At 46.9% G+C, this 11,865-nt stretch overlaps 1 protein-coding gene across 1 annotated transcript; it reads left to right on the top strand.

The window, feature by feature from the left end:
* Positions 1 to 1,069: 1,069 nt before the first annotated feature.
* LOC123138696 (uncharacterized) lies at positions 1,070 to 2,149 on the top strand. The gene is made up of 2 exons (XM_044558618.1): positions 1,070 to 1,261; positions 1,334 to 2,149. Exon 2 carries the CDS (start codon positions 1,520 to 1,522, stop codon positions 2,147 to 2,149), a length of 630 nt encoding a protein of 209 aa, XP_044414553.1. The 5' UTR covers positions 1,070 to 1,261; positions 1,334 to 1,519.
* Positions 2,150 to 11,865: the final 9,716 nt, after the last annotated feature.

An 11,865-nucleotide genomic window follows, 5' to 3' on the forward strand; every position in this document is an offset into this window, starting at 1 on the left:
TGTGTACTACTCTCCTCCGATCCATATTAATTGATGTAGATTTAGTACAATTTTAGTAAACAAATACACTCATTTGTTTCGAGGGAAACACATGATGACAAGTTCATGGAGTTGCGCCATCTCTTTCCTCCTCCCCAAGAAAAGCTCTTCTCCTCCCATCGGTGCCGCTGCCGATTCTCCACACCTTCAATGGCCTCTAGGGCATGGAGGTGCGGAGGATCTCGGCCCCCTGCCGGCATGAGGGACCCCGTTTCTTGTTAGGTTTAGCATCTTGGTTGGGGATGTGTGACGGTGGGGATGACCCTTAGTAGGAATAATGTCTTTCATGTTCTATCCCCGTCCTGATGGTATGTATAGCATCGTCGGAGGGCGTGTGGAGGTGTGTCTCCGTTGAATCTCGCGTGATTCGGTCAGTGCTGATCTTCAGTGGATCTGTTTAGATCCGGTCTTCGTTTGTCTCCTTTCGGGTGTTTACAAGTTTAATCCTGCTGACCTACGAGTTTCTTCGTCGGCGATGGTTATTACTCTGGTGCGCTGGTCCTATGGAGCCATAGCACGATGACTTCCCGACTTTTTAGTACAACAAGGTTTAACTGGTTCCGATGAGGGAGGGACGATGACGAGGGCACGCCTTCGGCTCGCTTTAGTACTTGTAGTCGTCGCTAGGTGGTCGTTGTAATTTTTATTACCTGTGTTGTTCCTTGTACTCCCATGAATGAATATGAAGAATAGAATGGAAGTTTTTCCTTGCAGAAAAAAAACTTTATTGAAAGAAACAAGCACACGATGAAACCTTATCATAGACTTTGGGAAGAATCCCGCAAAAAAAAAACACTTTGCGAAGAAGACGACGAAACACCACGTAACATCAACAGGATATAAATTTGCCCGAAACTAAAGAGAAATTACCATAAATCTCAAAGCAACGGTGCATGATAAAGGTGTTTGATCTCGATTTTTTTAGAAGGTTTGGTGTCTAGATTTTTGGAATTTCCCCTTCGATAACTCTTCAATCCCTTTGTTTGAGTGTAAAAAGAACTCTCTAATCCCTTTATGTAGGTCAGACGTCATCTATCTCTCTGCTGTTCGCCACAAAACTTGCAGGTTGAGAATATCGATCACAATTCCGCAGCAGGCTAGGTTCACCAATCTAGCCGGACATGGCACCAACATCATCTAGCATCCTGCCGGCCAAAAGGGGTCGGCGACGCCGCGGGGCGAAGCGTGCCCGCGTCGTTGCCTCCACCGCCGACTCTGACAGGTAAGATCGTGATCCGCCTCCAGTTGCTCATCTGTAGATCTCTTGTGCCTAACTCAGACGTGCCGTCCGCAGGAGGGACTGGGGGAGCCTGTCTTGCGGGCCGGCCGTGCTGATCGCCGAGCGCGCTCTCTCCGCCGACCTCGCCGACTACGTGCGCCTCCGCGCGGTGTGCAGCGCGTGGCGGCGGTGCACCGCGGATCCCCGTGCCGATGTGCGCGGCGGCGCCCTAGACAGAAGGTTCCAACCTGACACTGGATCATGCTCGATGACAGCGTCTGCCCCCGCCACATCCGCTTCCTGAACGTCTCCACCGGGGAGTGCGTCCGGACGGCGCTCCCGGAGCTGGACGGCCGAGTCGTACTCGCGCCCACGCCTGAGGGCCTCCTCCACCTGCTGAATGACGATGAGACCCACGCCCTCTGCCTGCTGAACCTGCTCACCGGCTCCCACACCGACCTCCAGCCGGCGACCGCGCTGCTCTCTGGTTACAAGCCAGACCGTTTCTTCCAAAGATCAACCGGTGACGAGGAGGCGCTCGAGGTGTACGGCGTAGGGATTGCGCATGACTCGACGGTCGTGGTCAACTTCGGGGAGCACCAGCAGCTGGCCGTCGCGAGGCCCTGCGACGACCACTGGACGAGGCTGCGCTGCGAAGAAGACCGGATCCACGGCCCGATCCTGTCGTTTGCAGGCCGCGTGTACTGCATCGTGTGTGAGACCGTCATGGTGGTGGACACGTCACCAGACAACCACCCGCCGTGGCTGACCAAGGCCGCCACGATCACCAGACACCTTGCACCTGGTCGACAACGGCGGGGAGCTGCTGGTGGTGCACCGAGTACCCCGCCTGGCCTTTATCAGGTTCAATGGCTACGCCGTAACCAATAAGGCATACCGGGTTGATCTGGACGCGGGGACGACGACAAGCGTCAAAGGGGGCTTCGGCGGCCGCAAGCTGTTCATAGGCATGCACCGCACACTGTCCGTGCCGGCCGGGTTGTCTCCGTTCATCACCGGCGACTTATTATTCTATGTCTGGGTCGGCTGGAAGTCCAAACACGACGCACACAAACAGCTTGTGCAGCCACATAGTATTATTGAGTGCATCTACAGGTACATCGACGGCCACAAAACTAACTGATTCTTTTACTATACTCATGTATTTTAAATTTTCAATACTATACAATTCAGTCACTACAAAAGCCCTGCTGCTAAGTATGTTATCCATACTAGTATTAAATTTGTCAAAGTTGTTCCAAATTAGAAATGCTGTACAGTGATACAAATAGGTTGTTATGGATTATTATCATACTGGTGGACAACACAATTATAAATTCAAAAGATGTTGCTTGTATCATGTCCATGACGTATATGTTTCTAAAGGGTATAAGATTATCTTCCCTGTTGTAGCATATATCTTCCTTTCTGTCACCTACTGAAAAAACAATCATCTTCCTATTTGCCAGAGAAGCAAGTAGAATTTGATCTTAAAACACTTTGTTGATTAGATTTTTTATGTACATGACATTTAAGATAAATTCCTCCCTTGGAAACAATGGGTTAGCGAAGAATTAACTATTTTCTCATGCCTTAATAGCCATAGACTATTAAGATTAAATGTTGTTTTGTTAACCAAAAAATTATTACAGAATAATTTTTATGATTAACATGGCTGGGAACTGTGTAATAGATAATTTGGATTTAAATTTTCCATATCAAAATATGCTGAAGAAATTTCTTTCATGATTGTTCGTAAATTATTAATACTTAGTATCCATATTACGCAAAATATAAAATATCCCATATATAATCACGTGTTTATATTACATTTTTGTGTCTAGTGATACATCCGATTTTGTTTTGTTACTGTAGTAATTAGGTGTTATTTTGAAGATATTTTAATAGCTAAAAATTTCTTTTACTCATGAGGCACCCGGCGGTGTTCAGGAGGAGCTCGTTGAGCCGGTCAGTACACGCCGTAAATTCATGAAATGAGCCGCTCCATCCCAAATGACTTATCCTGGTAGGGCAAATGTACTCTTCCGCATCCTGACCAACTAATTAGTGAAGCACATCAGCCTTCCTTGTAGAAGAACGGCATGCTCCTTTGTTTATATCATTTATTAGGAGCAGAAAGTAAAGCAGTACAAATTTTGACTGTATTTAAAGTTGACAACATACATATGGAGATGCGGGATATATCTGAACATGATTAGGAGAGCCTAGCAACTCGGATTAAAAGGATGGAGAGGAACATGAACATGAGAGCTGAGGACACTTGACTTGAAAGAGAAAAATCACCGCTACCTGCCATAGGCAGGAGAAGGAGGATTGGAAGGGAGGAGGAGGCAGCGTCAATGTCTAGGAGTCCACCTAGATATTTTTTTTTTGCGGGTAAAGAATTGTATTACTCAAAGATCAAGTTCTTACAATCATCACGGACAATCCTCAACACTTCCTCTGGGGCCCGATCCAACCCAAGTAATGGTTCGGCCCTCGGATCTAGCGAAACTAGCAAGTTTATCACTAGCTTCATTTTGGTTACGAGGTACATGAGTAATACAAAACTTTCTAAGACTCAACAGGTACTTGATCTCACCCACCAAAGGGGCATAAACTGAGCAGTCCATCTCCTCACAAGAAATCATAGACACTGCATTGCTCGAATCCATCTCAACTTCAACTGGTAGCTCCGCCCGCTGGATTGCAAAGAACAAACCTTCCATGCATGCACATAGCTCTGCCTCCAATGAATCTCTACAAGAGAACAGGGTTCTACATGATGAGAAAATTACCGCTCCAGCGTTATCCCGCAGGATCATCCCGGCTCCCGCTCCACCTGATTCAGCAAAGGAACCATCTGTATTTAATTTGACCCAGCCCCTCTTGGGGGGGGGGGGGCTTCCACGGTGTATCTTGTACAGGCTTCTTCATATATTGCTCCGCACCACCAATGATTATGCTTTCTTTCCCTTTTGCTGGATCCCAGCAGTCACCAACCCGAATCCCAATCAATTCATCCAGGTACCTTTGGAGGAAACGTACTGACACTGCCATGGGAGGGGACGGTTTGGCATGTGTAACCTCATTGCGTATGAACCAGCATCTCCAGAAAATTAGCAATATCATGCATCGCTGAGTATCACCCAGTTACCCAAGCGCGTTGAGGAGCCATTCCTTTCCCGAGTTTTGAAATGATAACAGGTCGGGGATCTGCCATATGGTGGACATATGCTCATATAAGTCCCGCCCCAACTGACACCTTATAAAAGGGTGGAAATTATCTTCTTCCTCCATGCCACAGACAGGGCATGTACTACTCAGCTCCAGACCAATCCTGTGTTTATTCTTCCAAGTGGGCAGTGAATCGATTGACAATCTCCATGCAAAGTTTCGAATTGTAGGGGGGACGTTGCACTTCCATATATATTGCCAACACGAACGATTACTGTCCGGTGACGTACTAGACGCCACAGCAGTAGCCCTGTTAGCCTCCTTGAACGCTAGATTATACGCCGACTTGACCGTAAACCTGCCCTGCTTCTCTGGACCCCATGCAATCACGTCGTCCCCAAGCCTAGGAGACGCTCTAATTTTTAAAAGTTCCTCCACATCCGCTGGTACAAAGAAACGTTGCAGCACCTCCAAGTTCCAGGATCCGTTCTCATTCAGTAAACCAGCCACGAATCGAATACGACACCGGCCACGTTGCGATACTGGTTTGTAAGAGAATGGTCTCGGGATCCAGTTATCTCTCCACACCCTAATATTGCGCCCATTCCCAACTCTCCATATCAAACCTTTCTTCAAAAGATCAAGACCATGAGATATCGCCAGCCATGAAGAGGAGGCATTGCCTGAAAATATTGTGTCCTCCAAACTGCCACTGGGGTAATATCTCGCCTTTAGAACTTGCGCGCACAAGCTTTCAGGTTTCGTCAATAGACGCCATGCCTGCCGGGCCAGCAAAGCTTGATTAAACATCCGGAAGTCCCGGAAACCAGGCCCCCCTTTGTTCTTAGGCTGTAACAGGTGATCCCATCCTCTCCAGTGGACTTTCCTCTTTCCTTTACTAGAACCCCAATAGAAATTCCGTACCATTCGTGTCAAATCATCACACACAGAAAAAGGTAGCTTGAAAACCCCCATGATGTATGTTGGCAATGCTTGTGCTACTGCTTTGATCAAGACCTCTCTTCCTGGTTGCGCCAAAAGGCCATCACCCCACTGAATCAGACGCTTGGTTAAACTAGTTTGAAGATTCTGAAACTTCCCCTTGGACATGCGCCCCTTGGGGGTTGGGAGACCCAAATATTTTTTTTCAAACACCATCGAAGTGACATTCAGAACATCTCGAACTTGCTCATGTACCACCCCTGGACAAGCAGCACCAAAAAATATTGAACATTTATTAAAGTTCAAACTTTGCCCCGTTGCACTCTCATACATGATCAAAGCTGCCTTCACATTCTCTGCTTGTTCACTAGTAGCCTCAAAGAACAGCAAGGTATCATCAGCAAATAACAAATTTGATATAGCCGGAGCCCTTCTACAAACTCTCAATGGTGTTATACTACCAGTTGCAACCTTACTCTTTAAGATCGCTGATAACCCATCCGCAATAAACAAAAATAGGAATGGAGATAGAGGGTCACCTTGCCGAAGCCCACGCGACGGTGCAAATGAATCCAAGAGGGTCCCGTTTAATTTAACACGATATCTCACCGATGTGACACAAGTCATAATCCAGTCAATCCATCGCTGAGTGAAACCCTGCTTTTGCATCACCTGCTCCAAGAAAACCCAATCCACTCTGTCATAAGCATTTGATAAGTCCATCTTGTATGCACAACAACTCTTAGTAGGATCCTTCTCCTGTTTGATGTAATGTAAACATTCAAAGGACACAAGAGCATTATCTGTGATCATCCTGCCTGGCACAAAGGCACTCTGTTCCGGAGAAACCAAAGAGTCTAGGAGAGGCCTAAGCCGATTCACCAAACACATCGAAATCACCTTATAGATTACATTACAGAGGCTAATAGGCCTATAATCAGAAATCTTTGCAGGGTTAGAAATTTTAGGAATCAGAGCAATGGATGTAGAGTTTACCCCTTCTGGCATAATTCCACTGACAAAAAAGTCCTTAACCGCTGCAATCACGTCAACTCTGACAGTGCTCCAATTCTGCTGAAAAAACCTCGTAGGGAAGCCATCTGGCCCCGGTGCCTTAAGTGGCCCAATTTGGAACATTGCGTCTGATATCTCCTTATCAGAAAAGACCGCACATAATTTAGCATTATCCTCCTCCGTCACCGTTTGCTCCAAAAGATCCAGAACCGGGGTAGCATCAAGAGTTGCATCCGCTATGAAGATATCATGAAAATAATTATTTGCAATCTCGCTCATCGCTACAAATTCTGAATGCACCACGCCAACACTATCTGTTAGTCGTCTGATTTTGTTTTTCCGTGCCCTCCAAACAGCCTTATTTTGGAAAAACTTCATATTCCGATCCCCCTCTTTCAACCATGAGATCCTCGATCTTTGCAACCAAATCATCTCCTTTTGATACAGTAACTCATTCATTTTATATGTCACCCTACGAATATCCTGGTGGTCCGCATTCATGTGCATAAGCTCCTCAAGTTGGGTTCTGGATTTGGCCAGTTCCCTTGTGACATTCCCAAATTTCCTTCCCCAAGTGTCGAGTGAGATCATGGTCTTTGTCAGGGCGTCATGCAACTGGGCAAGGTTGCGTACACCCCCCACCGCTTCCCATGCTTCCTTAATCACCTCCCACAATGTACCATCTGTCTCCCAGAATAACTCATACCTCCTTGGCTTTGCACCCGTCGGCCCTGGGTCGGCCGAGGCCTTGAGTAAAAGAACTATATGATCTGAACATTGTGATGCAATATGAGAGACAACCGCGAAGGCAAACATGTTCCTCCACAGATTTGTAGCCACCGCTCTATCAAGCCGAACCCGAACATTATTTGCGCCAGTTCGTTTGTTGTCGTAGGTGAAAGGCACCCCTCCGAATCCAAGATCTACCAAGCCACATACTTCCAAGAAGTCTCGAAAAGCAACCATTTGAGATTTAGCTCTCAGAGTCGCCGACATATGTTCAAAATCCCACATAGCCTCATTAAAGTCACACAACACCAACCAAGGTAAATCACTCACGGTTTTAAGGTTCTGCATTGTTGCCCACATAAGATGTCTATTCTCAACTCTCGGCTCACCATAAACGCAAGTGATCCTCCACTTTTCTGCATTCTGATCTATCTGTACATGAGCATCAATATATCGTTCTGTTTTATTCAGAATCTCCACTACATATGACTCGTGCCAAAACAGGGCCAAACCACCACTCATCCCTTCACTATCCACACCACAAAACCCCTTGAGGCCGAGACGAGCCCGAATCCTCCTCATCTTTTCCGTCTTTTGCCTAGTTTCACACAGGAATACCAAATTGGGGGAATGCGACTGGCAAATCGTCGCAAGCTCACGAACTGTGCAGGAATTCCCCCCTCCCCGACAGTTCCAACTGAGTATACTCATTGGGCTCGGAGGCCGCCTCAACATGCATTAGTGAATCAACTCCATCTTCCTCACCTCCCTGCTTCCTCCTCTTTACTATCAGCTTCTTCCCAGGAGTAGCATTGCTTACACCACCGCTTGATGAAGTTTCTGCTGCTGTTACATATTCTATCTGTATCACTGTATTCGATACTTTACCCTTCAGGTTTGGAACCTCCTGGCCTCTCACATTAATAGACCCATCCGAACTGATCAAACGTTTTTTGACATTCCTCCCATCCTCGCCTAACACAAGATTGACACCAGGAGCCACTTGCCCCGCACCATGCCCGCTTACTGGAACATGTCCCCGTCCACCTCTTCCTCCACCACCAAAACCATCTCCTAACCCTCCTCTCCCTCTTCCACCCATAGATCCACCACCGCGCCTCGAACCCATCCCGCCCCCTCCTCTGTCACCACCACCAAGACTAGTCAGTTCATTTGTCCAGTGAAGCCAATCTCCCCACTCACACGATGCAGGATCATGTATGCCATCACCGCATTCCTCCACTACATGCCCCATGCGTCCATAGAAAAAACAAAAATCTGGGAGCTTCTCATATCTAACTGGATACTTCTTCCTCTCCTTCAAAGTGATCGGCACAAATCTCACCAAAGGTTCCTCCAGATTCACGAAAACTCTTACTCGAAGATGATTTGAAGGGTTTATCCTCCCCTCATTAACAATCACTGTAAAAGGTGGCTTCCCCACCTTCTTTGCCACCTTCTCCGCTAACTCTTTCTTCCTTGTGAGGCCGTCCAGGAGGCCCTCAATACGCGCCCATAATGGATACATGTCCAGTGCATACTGTGCCACATCCGTGAAGCCATCATATTCAACAAGAATCACTAGATCCCTTTGAAACTGCCATGGACCTCCCTCCATTACCCTCTTCCAATATCCAAGACAGTGACATTGAGCCAAGAACAAATTCGGCCCCTTGATGTTGAACGTAACCCCTTGCGCGCATGTCCACGCGTTCCTCGTCGAGTTTAGCAACGCTGCATGGCTAAACGGTCTCATCGTCTGAACCCTAAACAGCGCCAACCAACGCACATCCCTTATCAGATCATCCACTTCTCCAGACAGGTCTAGGTCTTCTTCTTTCCTCCCCATGCAGGTTTATGCCTTCGAATGCATCCTATAGGTTTGGATCCGGACCCAGGTGGCCGAAATCCTCATCCGCTTCCTCTTCCCGATCTTCCCCCATCGCCCTCTCCTTATTTCATCATCCTCCCCATCGGTCACCTCCCTCTCCTGGCCGACCCCCGACTCTCTACTTCCTGCTAACCCGCCCTCAGACTGTGTCTCCATCAGCATTTCCTTCGATGCACCATCGTTCCCTTCAGCTAGATCCTCCATGCCTCCCCGAGCGCGAGCTACGGAGCAGGTGGCTGCTAGAGACGGCCCGATCAGTGTAGAAACCCTAGGTAGACTCTGCCGTCGCCGTCGGAGGAAAGGTTGGACCCCAGGGAAACCCTAGTGGAAAAAATAAGATAGGTTCCACCTAGATTTTAATCGGTGGAATATTTTATTCATCGACCCTGCTTTTTTGGTTGAATATTTTATTCATCAGAACCATCGTGAACTCCCCCCCCCCCTTTAAATTCGATTGGACTTTTTATGGTTGGAGGCCTGCCTTTTTTTTCTGAGGAATCGGATGGATGTTTTTTTTCTTTTGTTTCACTAATAACGTTAAACGTGTCCCGTGGCTTTTTTATGGGACATCGAGACCATCTATTTTACGTATGTTTTCCTTATATCCTGAACGTTGATTCTACAATCCTATGGTGTAATTAATGTAAATGATGTGGATTAGTTAGAGGACTTGAAAGGTGCCTCCAATTAGTAAATATAAGATATAAGATATAAGATATCAGGCCAACAAATTTTGGTGCGGGACTGGCTATATGTAGGTCACGTGAAAATTTATTCGGAAATACTAGCGCCCACACTTGTGGGCGTTTGCATCTCGCCCACAAGCGTGGATCCACGTCCGTTTGTCGTTGCATGAATCTTGACATGTTTGTGGTGCCATGTAGGACTGGGCTGGTGTGTGGGCATTCATCCGGTCGCCTACATGTCCGTTTCGTCACACGGTGGGCCGGTGTGTGGGCGTTTAGCAGTTCGCCCACACGTCTGTTTTCACTCACGCATAAGGGCTGGTGTGTGGGCATGTGCCATCTCGCCCACACGCCGTCTCCTCTCCCACACCCAAAGCTGCCAGTTGCCATGTGTTTTGCAGTGTACATGGCAACTGCCCTAGTGTGTTTGTAAGCAGATGGCAACTCTTTTTTTTACCTAAACATGTCAGTTGCCATGTGTTTTGCAGGTATACGGCAACTGCCCTAGTGTCCTTGTAAGCAGATGGCAACTCTCTCTTTACCCGAACATGTTATTTTGACATGTCTTTTTATAGCTCTACACGGCAACTGCCTAGTGTTAGTAGGTGGCAACTCCTAAGGTTTCAAATCATGGCAATTGTAGTAAACCAGATTATACATGGCAACTGCCTAGTGTTAGTAGGTGGCAACCCCTAAAGTTTTCAAATCATGGCAACTATAGTAAACCAAACCATAACATGGCAACAACTGCAGTTGTCCAAAATGACATCTGGCACTTGACCTGAGATGGCAACTGCAGTTGAGCAATCATGAAAACTGTAGTTGTCCGACATGACAACCGTAGTTCAGCGACATGGCAACTGCAGTTAAACGGACATTGAAGAGGGTCCGGACCATGGCAACTGCGGGGACGCGTGGTGACTGTCACCCGGGGCGTGCGGGACCATCAAGTAGGTGGCTAAGAGAGGTCGTGTGGGCGTTATCCATTTTGCCCACACATAGGCGTGTGAAAGGGGCCGTGAGGAAAAAAGAGGTGTGTGGGCGCTAGTTGTTTTGCCCACACGCCTGATCCTCTTAGACACCATACAAAATGTGTGGCCAGGTCCTTTAACACCCACACGTGTGGGTGTTATCGGCGTTCAATTTATTTTGGGTAAATCGAATTTCTTGGCCATGAGATTAAATTCCAACGACCGTCCTTCTTTCTTCTTCCTTTGACTCTATTCCTCCCCCAACCGTTCCTCCTTCCACAAAATTGATTATTTATCCAAATTGCAAATTCAGTCAACGCATATAGCTGTTGGGTAGTTGTAAAGGGGTGGAAATTTGCACCACATTTTAGAAGTTTGACGAATCTGCATCATATATTGCAGCAATAGTATCAATTTGCATCAAATTAAGCTCTTCAGTCTTCACACATATTCAGTAGTTTTCATCCAACTCTAGCCCGCGACTCCCCGATAGATTTAGCCCACACACTCTGGGCATTACTCCGATGTTGCCTTCATTTGTTATGTCTATGCGGTGCACTCATCCGCCATTGCCGAATCATCCAGGCACCATTTCTATTAGCAAGATAGCGACAACCTCAAAATATGCTATTAGCATGCTATATCGTGCTATTAGCGAGACATTGTACATCAATATATTTAATGAGACAATTCTCAATACGCTATAGCGTGCTATTAGCGACGTTATAGTACGCTATTTTTTCCAGTGGTTCATAGGCATGCACCGCACACTGTCCGTGCCGGCCATGTTGTCTCCGTCCATCACCGGCGACTTATTCTATGTCTGTGTCGGCCGGAAGTCCAAACACGACGCACACAAAGAGCTTGTGCAGCCACATAGTATTGTTGAGTGCATCTACAGGTACATCGGCGGCCACAAAACTAACTGATTCTTCTACTACTCATGTATTTTAAATTTTCAATACTATACAATTCAGTCACTACAAAAGCCCTGTTGCTAAGTATGTTATCCATATCAGGCGAACAAAATTTGGTGCCGGACTGGCTATATGTAGGTCACGTGAAAATTTATTTTGGGTAAATCAAATTTCTCGGCCATGAGATTAAAATCCGACGACCATCCTTCTTTCTTCTTCCTTCGACTCTGTTCCTCCCCCAACCGTTCCTCCTTCCACAAAATTGATTATTTATCCATGA

Source organism: Triticum aestivum, chromosome 6B (assembly GCF_018294505.1).
Source record: "Triticum aestivum cultivar Chinese Spring chromosome 6B, IWGSC CS RefSeq v2.1, whole genome shotgun sequence".
Classification (NCBI taxonomy): domain Eukaryota; kingdom Viridiplantae; phylum Streptophyta; class Magnoliopsida; order Poales; family Poaceae; genus Triticum; species Triticum aestivum.

Coding starts and splice junctions, on each gene's coding strand:
- LOC123138696 (XM_044558618.1), top strand. CDS start 1,520: ATGCTCGATGACAGCGTCTGCCCCCGCCACATCCGCTTCCTGAACGTC.